Raw genomic sequence first — 25,480 nt, forward strand, 5'->3', positions numbered from 1 at the left:
CAAAATTATGAAATTATATATCATTCCTAAATTAAACTCCAATCTTTTGATATTTTTAATTAGTGCTTTTCAACTTGTTGAATTGTTGACTTTTCAATAAAATTTTTTCAAGTACAATTTATTCCAAATTTTCCGTTGACTTCGGCAGACGTGCTAGTGCAACATACACTGCTAGGGGAATCAGTACAACTGAGTGTAGAGCCGCAGTAAAGGTGTTGAAACTACAGCACAATCTGCACATTGCAGTAGGCTGTGGCTGAAGTATTGTTAATTTAGTAAACACTTTAACAATGGTTGTCATTTGTTGGTGTGAGCGAGAAGGGGGTTTTGAGTCATTGTCAGTTTGTTGAGTTAAGAGCTTTTAGATTAATTTTATTTTTCAGGTTAATATAATTTAGGATATTTTTGTGGACCAGTAGTGTCTGCTTTTAAAAGATTTTTTAATGTTTTCATTATATTCAATTTGAAGTAAAATGAATAAATCAAGGATTTAATAAACATTTGTAAGCTTTTCTTTAGAAAAGGAAACACATTTTAATGTTCTAAAAGTGGAAATAAGGTTGTAATTATACATACTAAGTTTCATTTGTGCAAACAGTAATTGTAGTAGCTTTGGTGCCGTGCTAGAGGGCATGATTCATTAAGGAAGTATTTATTGACGTCTCTGTAGTACAGTAGCAGCAATTAAATTGGGCAAAAATGCAACACTGGTTAAAGATTTCCTAAACAAAAGTCAAAAGATAGAGTATTCATTTTTACCAATGTCATAATTAATTGTAAAATACTCATTGAATATACTAAATACTATATTTGTAATCAAATTATTAGTTTTAAGACATTTTTAATTTTGTACATATTTATATATATTTTTAAAAAGAGACATTTTAAATATTTTTTAGTTATTTTCTACCTAACTTTAACATACTTTACCTAAGATGTGACAATGTTGTATGAGCGTGGAAATAATTACATCTTCCACACTTCCATCACTATCACTGATAACAGAGTTGCTCTAGTAATCACTTATTACAGAGCAACAACATAATCCCGTAGGTTTTACACCCAATTACGATCAATTGCACAACTAAACATTTAATCTTGCATGTAGCACTTAATAAACGAAAACAATGACAAAACATTCCAACAAATAGTTGGTCAATTCCATGCTGCCAGTAACAAAACGAAATGAAATGTATTATCTTCTTGGTAAATGAACCAGTAAAGACCAAGGCAACGATATCTGTAGAATATTTTCAGAACTAAGACGGCTCATAACAATAGAAAATGGCTAAACATACACAATGTAACCAGCACGTGACTCAGCATTCAGTCTGAGATCGCTCAGCACATAACCAGCAAATGTGTTTTCCTCAATGGGTTAAAATCAACATGGTCCACATAAAATCATCCTTTAGCTATTACAAATTAAAAATTTTCAAGATGCAATGGAGGGATAACGAAGCTATTCTTTATTAATTTAGAAATAACTGTAAGTATATACATCACAAAGTGATTCCAAAACTGTTTTTCAATTGTAGTCCATGAATGTACAGGTGAAGGTGTCTGGGGGCACACAGACAGATCTGAAGGCGTACAGTGTGGGTGGCACGTCAGGAGCCCAGTTGTCAGCCAGCGTGAGAGAGAGACTGTTGCAGGGTTCCCAAAGTCTGCCCAAGGCCCGTACAGATACCGGCTCTCTATCAGATTCTAACTACACAGAGTTGAGTCCCTACAGTGCCATGTACAGACACACCACTGCTGCCGCCTATACTGCTTCACTACCCGCACGTGTTACTGCAGGTCAGTGCAGACGGAGACAGATTATCGGTGTTTAATGTATCTGGTAGAGCTAAACATTCAAAAAGAACAAAATAAATTAAACATTTTAATTACAAAATGAAAAGGCAGATTAACACAACAATTATATGCTTCTAGTTTTCCTGCCTGTAATGAATTACCTTTCACTCTGCATATTTTATTAAGTAGAATATGAAATTAATGTAATCTAATATAAAAGATTTATATTAGATTAGCTTCATCACCGTGCCAGTCTCAGTCACCCTTGCTTCATGTCTGTATTGTATTATTTACAGCTGGTCTGATAGAGGCGGACAGTATAGAGTCTTTTCCTTCCCAGCTTCATCACCGTGCAAGTCTCACTCACCCTTGCTTCATGTCTGTATTGTATTATTTACAGCTGGTCTGATAGAGGCAGACAGTATAGAGTCTTTTCCTGCCCAGCTTCATCACCGTGCAAGTCTCACTCACCCTCGCTTCATGTCTGTATTGTATTATTTACAGCTGGTCTGATAGAGGCAGACAGTATAGAGTCTTTGCCTGCCCAGCTTCATCACCGTGCAAGTCTCACTCACCCTTGCTTCATGTCTGTATTGTATTATTTACAGCTGGTCTGATAGAGGCAGACAGTATAGAGTCTTTCCTGCCCAGCTTCATCACCGTGCAAGTCTCACTCACCCTTGCCTCATGTCTGTATTGTATTATTTACAGCTGGTCTGATAGAGGCGGACAGTATAGAGTCTATTCCTGCCCAGCTTCATCACCGTGCCAGTCTCAGTCACCCTCGCTTCATGTCTGTATTGTATTATTTACAGCTGGTCTGATAGAGGCAGACAGTATAGAGTCTTTTCCTGCCCAGCTTCATCACCGTGCAAGTCTCACTCACCCTTGCTTCATGTCTGTATTGTATTATTTACAGCTGGTCTGATAGAGGCGGACAGTATAGAGTCTATTCCTGCCCAGCTTCATCACCGTGCCAGTCTCACTCACCCTTGCCTCATGTCTGTATTGTATTATTTACAGCTGGTCTGATAGAGGCGGACAGTATAGGGTCTTTGCCTGCCCAGCTTCATCACCGTGCCAGTCTCACTCACCCTTGCCTCATGTCTGTATTGTATTATTTACAGCTGGTCTGATAGAGGCGGACAGTATAGAGTCTTTGCCTGCCCAGCTTCATCACCGTGCAAGTCTCACTCACCCTCGCCTCATGTCTCCCTCCCCTTCACCCTCTGCCAGCAACCGCCTCAGTCGCAGCAACAGCATCAGGTACAATACATACATGTCACTCAGAATAGTCGACAGAAAATATTAGTACAATATAATACAATGTAAATACATGAGCAGTTAGGTATTTTAGCTGTGTATAATGAAAGTCCTGATTCTCCTCTATGAGATTATATTTATGGATTCGCATATGCTCTTTTTATATTATTACACTATTACAAAATTACTAACAGGTTATCTACACAAAACTTTTTTTATTTGTCTGATAATGAAGTTTCTTAGTAGTTTAGATTGCTTTACTGTATTTTACAAAGACATAGGTCAAATTTAAATTAATTTTGATATATACAAAATAAAAGTTATTTCCTTATCATACATTGGAGAATAATAACGTTCGACTTAGAAAAAAAAACCACCAATTAGTGGGATAAGAAAATGTTCTTTTAATAAACAATGTCCTAACATGGACCACCAAATAAAACAGAAAAAATAAATTAATACTTCTTACAATTTTGTATATATTTGATATATTTTCTTGAAGAAAGTTATCTTATGAGCACATATATAACAATATAAATTCATTGTAAGCCATTTTATGTTAAATCACCATGCCAGTTGTGAGAAGAATACATCATCAAAATGACACATGGATTCATAGACCAAAGAGAAAGAAAAAAATACATTTCCATAGAACATATTGAATGTTAGAAATAGGAATACTAAACACTTTTTAACATGTACATATACATTAAACATGTTTATGTACATTTAACAGTTCAATATTAAATACTACTTGTTAACATAGGTGATATGGCACTCATGCATGTTTTATACCATCAACGTAGTCAACACCATAGCACTCAAGAGTTAATACCAAGGGTGGGCCTTAGCGCTGGATTTAGAAACAACAAATTCATGAACAACCCAATTATTCAATAATTTTACCAAGTTTTGCAGTAAGTTAAATAAAACAGAAATCATCATGAAAATAAAAGTTTTGCACAAGTTAAACATAAGGATCTACTTTAAAACATATGTTAAAGGAACTTCCAAAAATTTACTATGAAAGTATAATTTTAGAACACACTGTACAACAGTATTTGTTGTAGTCCTAATTATTTAGCTGATTGAATTTGATTTCAAAATATTTTAAAACCATTACTGAAAAATATATGTTACAGAAGTCTTTCTATTAAAACTCTTGAGATTCCCAAATCAACTTTCAATTTAAAAAATGTAGTCCTTTCAAGGAATTAACTAAATAGCAAAAGTGTATATTCTAGTACTCAATCAAGTATTAGGTTCACAGTCAGTGTTAGGTCTACAATCATACATTGGGTATAGTTTTTAATTGTGCATTTTATTATTCTGACTTTCAGAATAAAACACATAGTTATATCATTTGAAGAACTGTTACAAAACTACAGATTACTCTGTTTTTCAGCTACCTACGAGAGCGGACTTTTCCAAGGTAGATGACTTGTGTGATTGCCCTCTGTTCTACGAGACATTGTCAATGATAAATGCCTACCTGTGTGCTAAATATGTATATGATATATAAGGACAGCCTAACAGCCAATTAGTACTGTATACTAAGAACAAACAGGAAAGTTATAAATAGATTATTGATGATTAAAAGTGAACAGAAATTAACTCAAACTATAAATTTAAAATAAATCAGACTTTTTTCTTCCTTCAAATTGTTGAGTATTCAGTTACAATATAAAAACATTAAGCATTAAGGTTTTTATGAAATAATCTTTTTAATATAACTCTAGAATTTTAAAGGATGTAAAAAGAGTAATAAATGTAGAAAAATAAAAATTTCACCCAAATATAAATAACACACAAATTAATACATTTTAAATTGAAAGAAGAAAGGTAGAAAGGATAACTGAAGGAGCGGTAGATTCATTATTGATTTATTTTTGTCCCTTTCCAGCTTGTTCTCAATACTAAGATAAAACTTACATAAACGTTTAAAAAGGGATTGTAGTTTGTGGGAGATATAATATGGTATTCTTTATATTATGGATGCCTGTCAATGCACAACATCATTTTGTGTCATTGCTGTATTTAATCATCACTGGGTGACTTAATATACTGATACCAGAAATCTTTTTAGAGTAAAATCTCTTCTTTTAAATGCTTTTTTGTAATAGGCGTATTTACTTTACATGAAAGCTAGTATAAAAAAATATACTACAAACTCAATCAATCAATCTCTTTATTGCATTTTGACAATGGACATTGTATTGCAAAAGTCAGAAGTAAGTAAGATAAACCACAGGCTTAGGCGTTCAAAACACATTCATACTTACAATTCATGCATTCACTCAAACACATTCAAACTGACTTCAGATCCAAGTTAAATTTAGACATCCCAGCGGCTGACCATGAATTCATCGACAGAATAAAACGCTTTGGACACCAAAAGGCGTTTAAGACGAGTTTTGAATTGATGTTGATTGGCGGAATGTTTGACACTTTCAGGGAGCTTGTTGATTAGTCTGACACCAACTTGTTGAGGGAGATGTTGTGATAATGTCAGTCTGTATTGCCGAGTTCGGAAGTTGTCCCTGCCTCTTGTTTCATAGTGGTGAACGTCACCGCCACGAACCAAATCACACTTTGATCCGCAGTACGTGATCACCTCCAGAATATAAAGGCAGGGCAAAGTCAGCAATTCTAACTCCCTGAAAGATTCCCTACTAACAACAACACATCATATAACACACACATCATATAACATACATCATATGTAGTTATATTTCTTATAACTATATTCTGTCATGACAATTAAATGTTTAGGAGTTTCCTTGATATATAATATATAATATACAATAACTTGAATATAAAGATGCAGAAGAAATATTGGTGTTCTACAGGACTTACTGATGTAGTGGAAGCTTTTAAGAGATTTTTCGCTCCATGTGGTTCTTGCTTTCCCAAAACTCAAGAGAAAGTATAAACTAAATATTTTACCCAAACTACAACACTGTTGATAAATTTACAATAGATAGTAAAATTAGAAGGAATGACATAATGTAGTTTACATCCATTACGGTAAGACCAACTAGGAACATATATTCATTGCAGTCATTATATATTTGGCACACAGGGAGGTTGCTTAGCATGTACTTCAACACCAATGCTTCTAAGCTAATGTATTTTATGCTTTTGTACGAGTGTGCGCGTGCTTCACAACCTGTATTTTGTTAACTGTCACCAACAGATTATTGAGCAATTAATTGGAATCATTGAGAAATTTAATAGTATACTATAAGTAATAATTATTAAAGAGTGTTACCATTACTTTAGTTATTAGTTAAGTAAAGATGCAGAGAATACGATGTAATTGTTAAATTTTGTTGCCATTTGTTTTATATTGTTACCCTTATATTTCCACCTCAGTTCAGTAACTATGTTGGTGGAATTTAGTTTACACCACACTCTACGTGGTGCTGAAGTGTGCAATACTATAGTACAGTTACTGTTACCATCAACCTGATGTCAGATTATGGAGCCATTGTGTTCCTTTCTTTGTATCCTGCACGAACATGTCCTCGATATTATGTGCGAACCCCGAACATACATCCTTTGTTGTTTTTCATTCTAAGAGCTACCCTAAAAAGTGTTTAATGTTGTGTGGGGAGATTAAACATTTTAAAAGAATTTGATTATATGTATTTTTTTTGTAGGTATTTTATGATTAGAATATATATATATATATATTGAAGTCAGGTAGTAAAAATTATGTTCTTAGAGGATAATTTTAATTTAAGATGGCTTAACCATGAAAATATTGGTATTAACATATTTTATTGTCAGAAGCACAACTGTTTTACACTTCGATCACTGCCTTTGATTGCTGGATTTTGAATGATTTGAAAAATCATTAGTCAGAAACTAGTTAAGCTATATATTTCAAAAATATAGGTGAAATCCTTTTGTTTTCATTTGTATTGTGACGTGGAAATCAATATTTCTTTTTTCATTTCCATGCAAAACAATGATATATATTTTTGAAAAATATAACACATTCATTAGCAAATTTTTTATACAAAGTAAGCAAATCATTTTACACACGGAATAGAATAGTGACAAATAAGTACAATTTTATTGAGGTTAAAAATTGCACACAACATGATTTTGGCAGACGAAATTAAACAAACAGTGCAAGCTGCCAGCTGTTACTCTGTAAAGAAGCTAATGTATGTGTGTTTAGTGTGTGCGTTCTATTAGAGATTTGTGTTACTAACATCATAAGAGACGTCTCAGAATAAGTGAAGCCCATAAAAGTAGCAATTAAATAATATAATAAAAATTAAAATCTGTAAAATTTTGTGATCCACATTTTTATGAGCTCTAGCATACTATAAAATTACTGGATCCGCACTTAAACTGCTACCTTATATACTTTATGTTAATTCAGGTGTGAGTATTTTTATATTTAAACATTGTGCTATATAATGTATAGTAAAATAATAAGTATAAAGTACAATATGAATGTTTCAGATCTACAAAGTCAGAGAAGTTGTATCCATCGATGCTTCAGAGATCTGAGGAGATGGACCCATACTATAGTATCCCGTACAGTATGGGACCCGGCAGTCAGCACTCTTCCCAACCTACCAGCCCTACCCCCAGTCAGATGTCTCAGGGTACCCTCTCCAGGTATGTCACCTGTTTATCAGTGTTTGATGTTCTATGTCAAGAGGTTTCTTGTAATGGTAGACATAAATGTTGATAGTTCAAAAATATACAAGGATAACCTAATGCTAAATGACACCTTAAGCAGTCACAACATCAAAAGATTATCACTCCCTCCAACACTAAAATGTCTCCAAAGATATGAGCTTTAGGAAAACAAGCAAATAAAATTGAAATGAACCAAGCAAAAACAGACTATGATATCAGGCTTAAAAACAAACAGGCACCAAGCATCTGTAAATTACATAGCTAATGCTGAAAACAAATCAAAAGTCTTGTGGTAAGTAATAAATAGTGAGAGGAAAAATAAATGCTTAGAATCATATACCCAACCAACACTAAACATAGAAGAAACTATCATCAATCCCTACACAGTATCAAATCACTTAAATACATTTTTTACAAATATAGTAGAATATACCCTTGGCATTCAGCCAAATACAAAACAACAGAATATTGTTCAACCGCAAACCACAAATCATGATCTAAGCTATCTAACCCCTACCAATGAAAATGAAATTCAAGCAATAATTAAAAGCCTGAAACCTACAACATCTGCAGGACTAGACGAAATTTCATTGAAAATGTTAAATCACTGTAGCAAAGCATTAATTCAACCCCTTGTTAAAATAACAAACCTGTCTCTTGTTCAAGGACACTTTACATCTGCTCTCAAACAAAGTAAAATATATCCTAAGTTTAAACGCAGGAGCCATACAGAACCTATAATTATAGACCTATATCTTTGCTTCCAACCTTTTCTAAAATCATTGAGAAAATAGTCTTGAAAAGATTAGTGAGCCACTTTGAAGTCCATAGCCTTTTAACAGAAGACCAACACAGATTCATGAAAGAGAGGACCACAATAACAGCCATTATTTGATTTGCCAAATTCATTATTGACAACCTGGAAGGAAAACATTTTGTCACAAGCATTGTGCCAGATTTCAGCAAAGCTTTTGACTGTTTGGGGCATTAATTACTCCTCTGCAAACTTGAACAGTTAGGAGTTAAAGGAACAGTAAAACAATGGTTCAGAAGTTATCTGAAGGGAAGAAACCAGACTACTGTTTAAATTCTACATACTCAAAAAGTCTTTTTAAAAACAACAAGATCAGACCTTCTGCCTATAAACAGGGGTGCACACCAGGGTTCTGTACTGGGACCAGTCCTTTTTATCCTCCTGACAAATGACATGCTACAGTACTTAGGCTGACACCGTACTCCTTTGATGTATGGAGATGACACAACACTCGTAGTGAAATATCATCCAACAACTTGGTTGTTTACTCCTACATTTTGCTAAATATGGTCTACTAATATTGTCATGACAATGACTTAGTTATCAACACAGCTTAATCTAAACAAATAGCTTTTGGAAGAAGGCAAGAAAACGCTCCAGGATTAACTGATGTATCAATGGAAAGCCAGATGAAATTCCTTGGAATTACTATAGATAACTTTTCCTGGAATAATCATATTGACTAACTCTCCAAGAAATTGAACTCATGCTTATACATCTTAAAAAGGATAATGCAAGTCAGTGATACTGTGACTACAATAACAGTCTACTACACATTAATCGAGTCCCAGTAATCGGGCCTAGTAATCTGGGAGAGTACAACAGCAGGAAACTTATGAAAAATCTTACTATTTTCTGTAACAGTAAAGAGCGGTCAAGATAATGTCAAACCTCAGTCCAAGAGAGAGATGTAGGAGTGCATTTCCTTGCCAGTGTGTGCTAACAATTATTGGCTTGTATATCAGAGAAGTCATAGTCCATGCAGACAGAGAACAACTACTATGAGGCCACAACATTCACTCATACAATAACCTCCATGCATCAAACTTCCACCTTCCATTACATCATACTGCACTCATTGAGAAGAAACCTTACGCTGGTAGAAAAACTTTTAACCTCCTTCCTAAAGAACTCAAAGTACTGCAAGAAAAAGGACTGAAGTCCACCTTGACCTGATAGCTTACAAAATGGCCGTTTTACTTGCTATATTAGTTCTTAAATCAGAGGAGTGGAGAAGAGAATTGACTTAATAGTTACTTGATTGTAAAACCTACCAATTAGAAGATTTAAACATATAGTACATGAGAACTATTCATTTACCAGATGTATCAGTTAACTTTGAAACAAATTGAAAATCTTAATGTATTGTGATACCCTTCTGATCTCTAAGATAACGAATAAAGAATTTTGCCTATTGTCTATAAATATCATTTGTTCATATGATTTTAAAAATTGCATGCAATTTACAGTTGAAATTTCCTATTGATTCTTCATGGTTTATCCTTCGGAGGACGTGGCACAGATGGTGTAAAAGTTAGCTTTAGGAACTAAGTTGATGGGGAGGGTTTTATTATTTTTAATTTGATACACTAAAAAGTTATTACAACGTGCCTGTCATTTCTTCTTAGCACAACTGTATATTAAAGTTGTGTTATAGCAGTAAACAGTATTTGAACAGATACATTGAAAATGGATATAATTTTATAAATGTTCTGCATATATTAAATTACTTACAAAAACTCAGAAATTCTAGTTAAAAGTTAATTTTATATTAAACAACCATTTGCCATACATTCTTATAATAATTTTTGTTGTTATTTTCCAGGTTCAATTATCCTATATCACCAATAAGTGCATCTCCCTCCAGTCACATGATAAGCAGGACTTATCCCTACTCTGGTCTCATGTCAAAAATGAACTCCAAAGATGATGATGGTAAATAACATTTGTTTTATCTACCAAATTATCCTATAATGCTATGATTTTAAAGGTTATCTTAAAATGTCATAGCATCTATGAAGTAAACTGTAGAGTTCAAATTTTTAACTGCTTTATCATTTAAATTGTATTTTAAATCTTTAACATACACAAGAACATTTTATTCTACTCCAACAAAACCATCACAATCACAATTTCAGATTTTAAAAATGTGTCGTACTTTTAAGTTGCCAAACTTTTATTTAATTTTTTCTTTTATCTGAATAAAATAAGTATGCACTTAAGAATTAATAAATTTATAGAATAAAACACATTTTTTAAATCTCTTGTAATGGAATAAAACATGCACTTAAAATTAAAAATTGATTATGAAAAATTGAATGATTTTCAATATAGGAACTTCTTTATGATAATTCAATTGTGTCAAGTTTCCTTTCTCTACTTTTTACGATTTCAAATATAGTGTGTAGAATGTCTTCATTTTGTTTTTGGTTTAGAAACACAATGGTGTGCTGCTGTTTTCTGGTTGAATTCCAAAGAGGCTGTACTTTTCTGTAGGATTTATTATGTTATAAGTAATACAAATATATTCCTGTGTATGTTTTAAAGCAAAAATCATAGATATTCTAGATGCCAATTCCATAATCAAGAAATGTAATGCAATATGGCATTGAACTGTTTCGGTTTTTATATTGTATAGTTGCCCCATGTGATGCTGCTCAGATTTTGAATTGGTTGTGGCATATGCTCCGGTTCAGTTAAAGTGTAGTGCCTCACGTTGGTTACAGGATGTGTCATGGGTCGAAGTCACACTGTAGATCAAATGTATTAGGGTTGGTGTCGTGGTTTGTGATCTAAATATCTAAATTATTGTAATCTCAGGGTCCAAGTAGGCTAAATCCTTGTGTAGATCAAACACTCACTGTACGACTTTGTCTTTACACATAAACTTTTCAATTCATCTCAGAATTGTTCAAATTGACTAATCTATTTAACTCTTTTACTGCCAGCCATTTTTTTATTGTACCAGCCAAGATTGCCAAGGAGGAAAATCGCTGTCGTGCATTCATTTACAAAAAATGCTGTATCTTTTTTATTTTTCATTAGATTTGCATGAATTTTTATTTTATTTACTCGTATTTAAATGCTGTTTTTTAAATAATAAAAAGACATTTTAATTTGAAACAAACTCATTATTTTATTTTAAAAATGATATAAATAAAAAAATAAAAATTGTGTTTGGCATGTGATAATTTATTTTTAAAATTAAACTAAAATTATGAGCATGATATCATTATAAACTAGAGCAATTGCTTAGAACAAATACCAAATTTGAAGGTGTTACCTTGAAACATAGCTGCACTATCAGGATTTTCCCAAAACTCAACACTCCTCAAATTCTGGACATTGGATGTACACTGCGATGTTTCACACGAAAACACTTTTTCTTATACTTCTGTTCATTCATTAGTTTATAAAAAGCAATAACACATATGTAGCAATAACAAATAAAAAAGTACACAAAACCTAAACCTAATTTCTACATATTTACAATATTTAAACGTGTACTGTCCAAAGCAGGTGGCATGCACACCTCTTTTGCATGCCACACAAATGGTCCTTGATTTTTTTCTTGACCCACCACTAGCACTGTCTGTGCTTATTTTGCTACAAACAGAGCAGTTCCTTTCCTTTTGATCTGGCAGAGTTTCCATTCCAAATTGCTGGGGCCCATCTCCACCTCCAACATTTGCTGCTAGACGTAATGGCACATCTACATTTTTTGCTTTTAGCCACTCTGCTGCTAGATCTTCAATTATAGAAGTAGTAAATTGCAGTCTCGTCATTTCTTTACCAGTGCAGTTATGTTTGTACAATATATATGCATTTAGGATAATCCGAGAAAAAATGTTGAACACTACTTTCTTCCAAAACTTAACGGTACGTCGTTCATCTAAGTAAGCATACAACATTTGATCCGACGTGTCTATTCCTCCCATGAACATGTTATAAGAGTTAATAATTTCTGGCTTGGATTGTACTGTTTCAACATTTTGGTGTACTTTTCGTTTTTGAATGGACAGTGCGACTGATTTTGTAGAAAGCAAAATAACCGGATTTTTTTGAGATGCTTTTTCTCTGTGTCCAAGAAATAGCATGTTGCCATTTCTCAGGTACTTCTTTTCTCCAATTTTAAATTTTTCCTTCAATTGAGTTGGTATACCTTTTCTGTTTCTCCTCACTATGCCAGTTACAAAGGTGTCTTTACTGTATAAGAATTGGGCCAAGGGAATACTCATAAAAAAATTGTCGACAAAGAGGTGGTAGCCTTTGTTGAGATACTGACCAAGTTCAAGAAGTTTTTTGACAACATTGAATGCTAGGCCTACCTCTTTGTTACCATCATTAGCTTTAGAGCCTTTGTAGCAATAAAAACCCTGACAATAGTTACTAACTGAGTCACAAATCATCCACATTTTAACCCCCCATTTGTGGTGGTGCTTGTTCGGGAGATACTGTAATAATTGTGACCGGCATTTAGTTCCTACAAGACTTTCATCTATAGAAATTTCTTTGTGAGGTGTATAGTATGTTCTAAAAATTCTGTTGACGTGGATTAAATTTGGAGCAGGGGTCATAATCTGGTTGGCCACGTTGAGGTAGGGTGCTATTATCGACTATATGAAAAAATTGTAAGAAGGTTTCAAAACGATTACGGCTAAACAATTTGCCGAACCAAGGCACAAAGTGGGAGTCTGAAGTTGTCCAATAGCTAGCTATTGTTGGTTTTCTGATTATCCCCATATTCAGGATGACAGCAATGAACCCTTTAATTTCAGTGAAGGTGGTGTTTTTCCACTGATTAGCTCGAGATCCAGGGGAAAAAGTGTTCTGGTGGGCCCTCATGTACTGGTCAGCATACTGATTTGTTCTAAGAACAAATAGGTTCAGCAAGGTTGTAGTGAAAAAAAGATAGAAATAAGCTATTGGCTTAGAGTCAGAGGGTGGACAGTGCTTAGGACCTGGTTGCTCAGTAAAATAAAAATTGTGATTATGTCCGGGGTCATTTGTTTCATTTTCTGGGGTCCATACTACATCACTTAGAGCTTGTTCTGCATTTAGATTACTAGGCCTAGGCCTGTGACTATCACGAGAAGATAAACCATCATTTATGTTATCACTAGGACAGCCTATTAGGTTATTCCTTCTAGGCCTACCAGTGGAAGTTGAAGGTAAACTTATCTGTGCCACATCCTCCTCACTATCTAATAACTCCTCATTATCTGATGGTAAGATAAAGTCAGGATCGTCATCAGTGTCACCCACATCACTTTGATTGTCATCACTAGCCCTAACACTAATATCAGATTCGTTCTCGGCATCTGAATCTGACAAATTCTGAAGGAAATCGTCACTCAGTTCGTCTTTAATCGATGGTGGTGTACAAGTGGAAGACGAACTGAGTGACGATTTCCTTACAATAATTAACAGTTTAATCGATGGTGGTGTACAAGTGCAACTGTTAATTATTGTTCCCTCACTCACAGGAGAGTTAGATCTAACTCTTTTACTCATTTTATCCTTAATCAACAAAAGTAACACTTCAAAAAACTTTCGATAACATTGTAAACAACAACAACAATGAACGAAGATTTCAGTAACATAACCCGATCAACTGGTTTTGACAGCTGTCTAGGTAGTTCGTCAATTCTAGTCAAAGACGACGAAAATAGAAATCCAAAGTTCTTCAAATGGCTTCTTTCATTATCCTTTGCTCCTAAACAACCAAAATACGGAATATTTCGGCATTTGAACATAACAGTAGCCAGTAACAATAAAAAATACCGACGTCCGACATATCGGACGTTGGCGTTTTCGGCAAAAATGCCGACGTCCGACATATCGGACGTCGGCAGTAATAGGGTTAAAAGGTTTTAAATTTTTTGAGTCTATTAATGTTTCCTGGCTATGACTTATATTAACACTTACCAATTTTCTCGGCAGATGGGATAGATATTAAGTAAAGAAACTGACTTTGTTATTTATACTTATTTGCACACCATTTAATACATAATTTTACTGATTTTGCTGTGTTTTCATGTAAATTTATTTAATTTATAAACACTATATCCTACTGCCCTGCAGTATGATTTTACTTTAAACAAACAATTTGACTACATCACTGTGAGGAGCATCTCTCCTACATCTGCTTCGTTTGAGATTTCTCGCAAAAAGAAGGAATACCAGATTGCTGTGTAGTGTCTAGGACAATGCCCTTCTCCACTCTTGTTCAAATCAGCATCTTCAAGCTTTAATTTAATCTAATTCATTGTTAGTAAATATGGAACTCCATTACGTCCACTATAATTTGTCAATTTAAGTCTAAATCTTTTCTATTTGCCCTAATTATTTATCTTTCAATTTTGTATTTAAATTTTCATAACATGTGCTTTCTGAGGTTATTGTCCTTCAACACTCAATTTGTCTCAACCCCCTCAAATTAGCTTGTTTGCCTCATTATATTTAGTAATTTTAAGAAAAAAATGAATTTTACTTGTGTTTGATCCCGTGAATTCATTTGAATTTGTTCCCGTGTAAAGTTAATTTATTTTTCTACTATTAATTAAATAAAGCACAACTCCGACAACACATGTTTTTTTTTTTCAGTTTACCGTTTGCCAATTCCCCGCGAATATTTGAATATCGTAATTTGATCTGTCACAACATTCACAATTTTACAACTATCAATATCGTGTGAACACACTGCTCGTCAATAATATTTACAGAAAGATGTATAAAATACTATACATATATTAATTTACAATAGTGCTATTAGTAGCCATATAATACATACAATTAGAACAAACAAACAATTTACATATAAAATATTTAAAACATAACGTTTGATAGTCTCAAATTTCAAATTTCAAACTAGGTGACATGAGCTACAGATAATTCTGCAAGAACTCTGATATTCCATAATAAGCTTTGCTTATAGTAAACTTTAATTGCATTTCAAGAATTTTGTAGCTGTTTCTCATGAACAGTAAGCTTATCATAAAATTGAGTCCAATAACTTTGCGGACTTCAAATAATGTTAATTTGTACGAAGGAACCTTCAGTTTATCTTTAAAACAAGTGTTATAACTGTGTTAATGGTGATTTATGTGTTATGAATTAAAGTGACTACGATTAAAAATGTAATAACTATAAGTATACAGTCATGGTATGGTTAAAATTTCTAATTCTTAAAAAATTCTTTAGAGGAAGTTTATTTTATTTAAAAACAGCATGATTCTTCCATATCTCTTTTGAACTTAAAAAAAAGAAAGAATACAAGAATTACTTCCTCAGATTTGCATACATATTGTGCTTATGAGTAGAAACCAGAATAATAAACCATAAGTCTAGTCTTAAGATTAACTAGCTTTTTCAAAGTGTACATTTAATATGAAGCTGAGCTGTTTTATGACAGTTAAATTTTCCAATCACAATAGATGTTATATTAAAATTACTTAGCCTTCCTAAACATTCAAATAAATTAATAAACAAAAGCTTGAAAATAGGTGTTGAAAACATATTGTCCCAAAGATACTTTTTGCTTATAACAGTGATAACAAAAGTTCATCGCTGTCACACTTAAAAGATTTTTAGATTAATACTCATTTTAAAAAGTTGGTTTTTCTTATTATTAATAATGCTGCAATATGTTTGTTGTAGTACATGGGTCGGCAGTGAGCCTGGTTTCAACTGCCTCGTCACTATACAGCACGCCAGAAGAGAAACAGGCCCATGAAATGCGCAAGCTGCGCCGAGAGCTGGGAGAGGCTCAGGAGAAGGTCCATACTCTCACTAACCAACTCTCCACCAATGTGAGTGTTTGTTTTATATTTTATATACTTATTAATTTTACCCTGTTAAAGAGGTTTGCTTTTATAACCTCCCACTAAATTTAGTTCATCTATACATATGAGGGAGTTTTTTGTGTATATTTATTACAGGGGCCATGGTTATTTTTGTAAAAATTTAAACAATTTGTATGGAAACTGATTTTTGGTGTGGAAGGCGGTATTTTGGAAAATTACATAAAGTGTAAATCATATTGAAAGTGTAGTAGTATGTAATTTAAAAGTATTTTTACTTCCATATGGAAGAAAGTATTTTTTTAGTTAATAAAAGTTTGTTTATATTAAATGGGATAACATCTTTAAATTTTCCCCCTGCAAATTTTCTCGAAACAGCTGTGCTGGGGAACACAAGGCTCCTTCCTTTTATAAGGACTTGTATGACATATTACATTTTAAAGGCAGTTTTATACTACAGTTGTTTTCAAAACGTACATTTTTTAATTATTAGTGATTTTTAATTTTGTGAGAAACACAAAAGGTGAATTTAGTGGAATCTTTTATGGGTATTGATTAACGAAATACTAAAATATTATGGATAGTTTAGATTTGTTGATGGTACTTCACTATTTTGTGTAAAACCAAGTTTAAGTGTTATTTTTTTTTGTACTGTAATAAATTTAAAGTTTTTGGAGACGAAGGAAGTATCATAATAACAAAGGTTGATCATTGTGACTGGGAGAAACATCTGTTATACAATGATCAAGCCATATGGTCGAGTACCGATTCATGCTAACTGTAAAGTAATAAATAAACAAAATAGGAAAATTAATCAATAACTATTATTGAAAAAATCTACTCTCATATGAATAGATTTGGCACCTTGGAAATTGATAATATTGGACATAACACTAAGGTGGACAAATTAATAAATAAAAAAAACAAAATACTACTCAGTAATAAAACGGAAAATGTGAAACAGGACAAGAAGTACATATGTGTTAAATATAGCCTGACAATATAGCACTCCACTAAAAAGAAACCTTAGATCCCATGTTGTAGGCCTTGTCTTCAAGACAACAAACCACACTAGGAACATTTTGAGATGTAAATGTAAGAGACAAAAACGCTTAAACTTCCAACTATAAACTAACCTGTTCTGATTGCATATTTTTTATATCAACATTTGATGGGCAAGAATCACATAATAAATGGAACTAATGAAAATCTGGAAGTTTTGCATCAATTTTGCAAAGGCAGCAAATTAAGCATGCTTGAATAATACGAAATTTATAAACATTTTAAAAGGAATTCATTAGGTGAACTCATGTTAAATGAGAAGCTACAATTCAGTTTCCATTATTGTTTCAACACAATATTCCATCGTAACAGCACCTCGACAACTGACCAATCAGCTGATAACGTTGATGCACCAGGAACTGAAATCAGGTGTCCTGTCTTCTGCTGGCCGTGATGTTATATCATATTAGTATTCATTTATGATAGGCCTATCAAATGTATTGTTTTTGTTATTATTTATGTATTCATTTTGTTTTGTGTTTTTTGTAAATTTTAAACTATGACAACTCCCAAGAGATAATCCTTGCTTTTAATATTTATTGATGCCGGCACCATAAGATGGATTACTAGAATTTGAAACTACTGTATAGTAGTATTATGACTACAGTTAGACAAAGATACGTGTTATTTTTATTAGTATGAAAAATCAAGTTTAGAGTTCAAAGCATTCAAATTCTAATCTTTTATTAACGTAAACAATATACATTATATGGTTAAAGTCAGTCATTTAATATAAAATTTTGCAATCATACCACAGTGTCACATTCACACATAAAATTTTGCACTTATTTACTCCAGTCACTCGCATATTTCTGATGTTAGTCCTGAAATTTGTAGTAACAAGCTTAATTTAAATTTGAATAATTTTTTAGCCCATACATAATGATAACATACAGGGTGTCAATTAAGCCTGGAACCTCTTTTTTAATTTTTACACCACAATAGAAAGAAATACCAAAGTTCACATGTGCTTACTGGTGATAGTAACGCACACATCTGCCCAATTACCGACCGGATAATCCCTTTTGGGGACGGTCCACAAGGAGTCAGACAAAATTCTTAAATAGCAGCATAGGTCAAGTTTGGTATCACATTAAAGGTCTTACTTAGCAGAGTACAATGCCGCAAACCGGACTTCAAAAGGTGGATTCATTCAGTAGTTATAGCTATTTGAATTTTAAAACAATTGAACAATGTAAATTATTAAGTATTACAAGTAAACACCAATTTTTAAGTACCTGTGATCAAAGTAAGTGTTCAAAATGTTCCCCTCCCATCATCTGACAATGTAGTAATCGAAGCCAGGAATCAATAATTATTACCAATAACACAACTACTGTTAGAATGTGAAAGTGGCAGATAGTGTCATACACAGCATCCACAGAAACTTAACGTTTGGGCAGGTATTACAGGAAATCAAATTATGGGCCCATTATTTATCACTGGTAATTTAAATGGTGACTCGTATCTAGCAATGCTCCAAAATGAGATAATTCCTGCACTACAAGCTGCTCTTGGTCGACAATTTCAAAGATTTTATTTCCAACAAGATGGCGCGCTACCACACTTTGCTCTCCTTGTTAGAGAATACTTGGATACAATATTCCTTCGCAGATGGATTGGAAGACATGGTGCAGTAGAGTGGCCTGCTCGTTCCCCTGATTTATCTGGATTTTTTTCTTAGGGGATACCTCAAAGATAAAGTTTATCGTACTAAGCCTCGAGATTTGGCGCACCTAAGAAATCTCATAGTCCAAGAAGCTCAAGATATTCCTTGTGACTACCTTCAAAATGCAGTGGATGGCTTTTACAACCGCCTAGGACATTGCCTGACGATGGGAGGGGAACATTTTGAACACTTACTTTGATCACAGGTACTTAAAAATTGGTGTTTACTTGTAATACTTAATAATTTACATTGTTCAATTGTTTTAAAATTCAAATAGCTATAACTACTGAATGAATCCACCTTTTGAAGTCCGGTTTGCGGCATTGTACTCTGCTAAGTAAGACCTTTAATGTGATACCAAACTTGACCTATGCTGCTATTTAAGAATTTTGTCTGACTCCTTGTGGACCGTCCCCAAAAGGGATTATCCGGTCGGTAATTGGGCAGATATGTGCGTTACTATCACCAGTAAGCACGTGTGAACTATGGTATTTTTTTATATTGTGGTTTAAAAATTAAAAAAGAGGTTCCAGACTTAATTGACACCCTGTATATTTCAACAGTGCTAATAGATTATATTTTGTTTTTCCTTTCTTACAAACACTTCACCTGGTATGTTTAGCTTCTGTGGATATGGTGTGATAGCTTCCAAACTTTTAATCTATCCTACATTGTACATGGGTGAAGTAGTATCACAGCCTATAACGAGATCGGCAAATAACAGGAGGTGTTGAATATGTTTCTTCTAAATAACACATTTGTCTATGTTGTATTAGGTCCTGGATGGATCCCATCCACATAAAATTTCAATGGTTATTTGTCAGGAACTCAACATTTTTATACCATTGTGGGCTGCTGCATTGTCCTAGTGCAAAAGCCAATGTTGATTCCACCTAAGTTTGAGTTGAGTCAGTCGCACTTTTTCCCTTAAGCCTCTAAAGCATCACATCATTCTTCGTCATTGATAGTAGAGATGACTGTTTTATCTTGGGGCTATAGGGTGTAAATAAAGTCTTATTACCTGTTATGATTTTAGAAATGAAGGTTGTATGCTCACTGGTTATTTGAAGGAGCTTGCTTTGACAATTATGCACTTTTTATTGTTTTTGAGCATCGTTCAGTAGCCGTGGAATCGATTTTACACATATGTGTTGCATGTCCAGATTATCTCTCAACATTTACTGCCATTGTCTATAACCAATGTTAATTTCCTCACATGTCACCTGAATTGACTGTTGGCCATCTTCTGAAATAATAAAGAAAATGTTTTCCACATTTTCTAGTGTTGTGTTTGTATTACGACATCCTGATCGCACATCACATTCAACGGTCTTGGCTGGCTTTATAGTGGGCATGACTCTCAGAGACAATAGTGCAGCTTAAAAAATCTTCACCAACCATGCTTAATGATATTAAAATTTCATTGCCCGATTTTCCGAGTTGTACATAAAACTACACAAATCTGTTGTTCAGTTTTGGAATCTATTTTAAAAATCAAAAAAGTACCTCAAAACTCTTGTTTATAACACACACTCTAGATCAACTTGGTAGTCACTGATCAAAATTATGGTCCACATTGATTACAATAATACAAATAGATAATCACCAATCGGTTATCTTGATCCCTGCATCTATCTGTGATAGTGTTATTATACAACCTTGTTAGTATGCATTAAAATTTAAATGTAAACAAACTTTCACCTCTGGCAATGATAAAATGATACAAAGTTATAAGACATTTATTCTCATATAGAACATATTTATACTATTAAAAATCACAAAACAAACAAAAATTAACAATTGTCTGTTTATCACCAAGTAGTTTTGATTATGTCTGTACATAAATGCAGCGGATGTGCGGCAATATGTAAATCTTAATAATGAAAATAGATACTGCTGGTGTACACTGCGTAAGGTAATTCATTGTCTATCTAGCTCTGTCCCATAAGACGTGTGCTGCAGTCAACAGGGATTTGTTCCTTCCCCTTTCATAAATCATGGAAAATAAGGGATAGCATAAATAGTACTACATAACTGACAAAATATTTATCCAATTTATTATGCAATATAAAATAATATTCCTGGGAATGTTATGGCATTTCACATATTCACCATATAAATCAACATTTTTAATTGTCATGTCCTTATTGCCAACCTCAATAACCTCAATGTTATCATTACACTAGCTTTTCAAAGAAGTCATTTGTATATTGTCAACATAATGCTAATATTGGAAATATACCAGCTTTATCAACAAATCACTTTTAGTCTATTTGCTGCATTGGAAATTACATTGACACAAATTAATGTTAAATATTATTTTGTGTCAATGTATTTTCCAATGCAGCAAATAGACTGATGAAAGAGATTATACCAAATAGTACAACAATTTATCATTGTTAATTTGATATAAATATCATGGAAGTTATTTATAAGCCGAACAGTTAGTAATAACATACAATAATATTATATTCTGAGTTTTCTTTTTTCTTCATAAAGTGTGGCGGTGGTCTTACGGTGGGCGTGTACGCTGTTTTACACACACTCAATAACAGTTTATAGGAACATGGCCAATGTTTCTCGTGAAAGCAACGCATGCAGTTCAACTAAGTACGGGCTATTCTGGCCATTTTCCTTCACATTTTGAAGATATTTGACATAATTTAATTTAATGTCTGCCGTAAAGAAAATTTGCGTTCAAGTACATAATGAACATTTTAAGGTTTTAATTATGTTCCCATAAAAACATATACATCTTTAAAAGGTATAAATAAAATAAAAAAGTGGCAAAGTCTGAATTTTCCTGTTTGTTGAATTTAAAATCTATCTAGATTAATCATTATTTGAGTTTTACATTTTTATCTTATTTGTAATCACTTCATCTTATTTTATTCAATCATATGATTCAAACAATCATTTTTCAATCAGTATATCTCCTGAATAAAATTATGCCTATATATGCCAAAATAAAGTTTATTGATACCAGAGTTTCAAGATTAATTACAAATTAACCATTACAAAACGTATACTGCATTATAATTAAATATAGTAACATTACAATTCGCTTGATTAATTCTGAATTTATACTGTATGTATTAGAATTAAATTTTTGGAATCAAAGATATTTTTTACAATAAACATATAAATGGAGTGAGTTTTATAGTATTTTCCAAATTGCTTTTTTAAAAAAGCTCTCAAATCTTTTTACAAAAAATCTGTACTCTTAGTCATTTTCGTATAAAGTAATAATTATAGTCATAAAAATGCAAGTCTTATAAACTAAGATACAAAGAAGCTGAATTTAAATTGTAAGTCTTGTTATCATAATGTTTTTGGTTATAATTAATCTTCTAATGTGAGTATCGTTAAGTTGTATTTAAACAATAGCTTTATTGTAGTGTATATAAACAATGCAAACAAGTACTGAACACAACTTTTGTATATTTCATTGTACATTTTTATAGAGCACTTGTTACTTTTGTTCTATAGTTATTCTTTATATAGTTTATAAAAGTAAAGTAACATGTAGTAATCTGCTGTTATTGAATATTTTAGTGTACAAATTAAGTGTAAAAGTAATTACTTAATTTGACTACTGTATTGAAGCTACTCGTGTTGTAGCCATGCAAGGAGTTGTGATAGAATTGGACTATAAATCATGTGTAGAGCAGAGCTGGTGTGAGTTGATGGACTGGAATTAATTAATGACCTCTCTTTTATCTCTCTCTCCCCCCCCCCCACCATCTCATCATCTGTACTACAATACATATACATCTCTGTGTGGTCATTGCTTCTTATCAACTTTATATACATTTTTCATTGCTAAAGAAATGCAATTTGATTAAATCTTTACATAAATTAGTTAGCAAAAGCTAGAACCCTCTTTATATAAAAATTAAACATCTCTAGGGAGTATTTGTTTACTCAGTGCTTACTAAATAATTAGAAAACATTTCAATCTTAATAACAACATTTAAAATTATGATCTCATTTAGTGTGAGATTTAAGAAACTGATTAGGCTAATAGAATAATGTATCTCATTAAAATAAAAATGAGGTTTATTTTCATTGTGAATGTATAAGTTATTTTCACATTCAAGGTAGATAAATAAAGATTGTATATCATTATGAATAAAATGAATGTTTAATAATTTTATTAATAATGTTGTGACATGTCTTTAAAAGGATATATAACAAAAACCTGTCCGGAAACCAGGAGGGAAGAATGTTTATTTTTTTAATTGGTAATATATAAACTTTTTCTAAATTAATAACTATTATAATTATTGGACTATCATTGTTTGTTGATTCTCGTTCATGACATTACATCATTTTCAAATATGTATTCATTACATTTTTATAAGGGCAATAGCCTAATTTTATTTTAATAAAGATATATTCGCAAAAAGTACTTGCTCTACCAGGACTTGTACCTGGATCTCTCACTTATCAAGTAACATGGAGCAGAGTCCCGATAAAGCCAGTTCTGTTTGTGAATCAATTGTTATAAATATTATATATAGCACATTCACCCGGCAAGTGAGAGATCCGGGTTCGAGTCCTGGCAGAGCAAGTACTTTTTGTAATTCAATGTTTATTGAAAAAATTATATATATATATATATGCGATAGAAGGTATGTGGATGATGGAGAGGAAGAGTAGAAGTACAGAGAAAGGAGAAGAGGAGTGGGAGATTGAGAAAGAAGGATAGAAGTAATATAAAGGGTGATTTCATTTCAGGTGATTAAAATATTAAGTAATCCTCTAGAGTACATTTCGTCTTTATTCACAATATATAACTTCAGTTTTGAAATATCTGTTTTTATTGTCAGATCTAAATCATTTTACAGGTATAGTTTTGTTGAAATAGTGAGGTTAATTATTTGAAAAAAAAAAAATACATAAAACGGTAGATTTAGTCTTCCTGTTACAAAACCCATGTACACCTTAACATTAATTTTACTATTGTACCTTTCTAGTGCTAGATTTAAAAAAAATGTATAACATGTATTACAATTTATTAAAAGTAATTTAAATTATAATACATTTACATTTTGTATTTGTAGCAAAATGCGGAACATTACATAGTGCTGTTGTAGTGTTACAAAAATTGGATTATAATATTTCTGTTTCACATTGAGAAACATTTAAAAGTTGTGCGATATAAACTTCAATTTTAAGAATAAAATCCTACAGTCCCTAAATATTGGTGATAAAATATCTTAACCTATATTGGTGACAATATTGTATTCCCTAATTATGGTTTTTTGGCTTTCCAATTAAAAAATCATTACTGTCTGAGCCATACAGTGGAAATTATATTTGGTGTGGTTATATTTTCTTTATTGTGTAATGTGTCAAATATTATAGGATAAATTTTCCTTGTTATTGTACAACATTACTGTGTAGGAAAAAAACAATTTAATCATAATGTGCACTTTACAGGGATAAATAACATAGATAACAATATATTTTCATAGTATTAAAAATTACGTAATAAATACCAAAAATGTAATATTAAAGTTTATTGTAAACATTTTGTATTCATAAAATTTCCAAATTGAGATTTTTTACCCTCATTAGTAACTGATTACTTAATGTTTTTATGTAGTTTATCAATGATAACTTCTTATAGCATATGCTTTAAATTATATGAAATTAGATTAAAAACTAACTTGCTGGTTTTCTATCTATAGATGTAAACTTTGCTTCATTCATTTTTTATTTTGCCCTTTTTTAAATACAAGTACTGGTGAAGATGATGTGTAAAGAGATGCCCAATAGAAGCACATTAAAAATATCAGTGTATGTGCACAATTACTTGAATTATAATTTGTTCTCTAAAACTCTCCAAATTTGTGAAAAACATATTGAAATTCATGTATAACCTGTATGGTTTCACCTAGAACTTCAATTTTTCAGTGCAGTAGAAGAGTTAATGTGAATCATGAAAAATTAAGTGTTGTCAAGAAACATTTAGATATTCATGGGCCATTCAAATATTCAGGGAACCTAGGGTATTATTTGGATGGATTTCTGTGTAGTATCAATTTTTGCCTAAATATCTTAATAACTAATCCAATATCTTATAGAAAACTGACTGAAATATACAAAAATAATCCTCGATAGCTATGGGATAATTATACTTTAAAGCTTTAGTACTTAAAAATAATAAAGTTGTGATATTTAAAATATAGAATAATGATTTGTAAATATTATAGCATTAATATAATAACACAACTACACAAACGTGTGTTTATTCTAAATTTTGTAAAGGAAAAATAATAAGAGGAACTGGGGCTGTATTGGGCATGTATTGGCTTTGATTTTTAAACTTAATTATTTCGTATTGCTTACAGTATTTTTTGTATAGTGAAAATTATCTGGTATAGTAGCAGTACACATTCTGTG

The 25,480-nt window shown here is 32.3% G+C and overlaps 1 protein-coding gene across 3 annotated transcripts in view; it reads left to right on the plus strand.

Annotated features, from left to right (window-relative positions):
* The window catches only part of LOC124360389 (protein sickie), a 195,822-nt gene that overhangs the window by 140,493 nt on the left and 29,849 nt on the right, over positions 1-25,480 (plus strand). For 2 of the 3 annotated variants that reach the window (XM_046813988.1, XM_046813989.1), the window contains exons 19-24: positions 1,554-1,800; positions 2,925-3,063; positions 4,466-4,492; positions 7,540-7,698; positions 10,362-10,471; positions 16,196-16,347. In XM_046813988.1, the coding sequence (XP_046669944.1) occupies positions 1,554-1,800; positions 2,925-3,063; positions 4,466-4,492; positions 7,540-7,698; positions 10,362-10,471; positions 16,196-16,347 (834 nt within the window). The remainder of the gene's footprint in view (positions 1-1,553; positions 1,801-2,924; positions 3,064-4,465; positions 4,493-7,539; positions 7,699-10,361; positions 10,472-16,195; positions 16,348-25,480) is intronic. The other variant, XM_046813990.1, reaches the window with a different exon arrangement.

Source organism: Homalodisca vitripennis, chromosome 4 (assembly GCF_021130785.1).
Source record: "Homalodisca vitripennis isolate AUS2020 chromosome 4, UT_GWSS_2.1, whole genome shotgun sequence".
NCBI lineage: Eukaryota > Metazoa > Arthropoda > Insecta > Hemiptera > Cicadellidae > Homalodisca > Homalodisca vitripennis.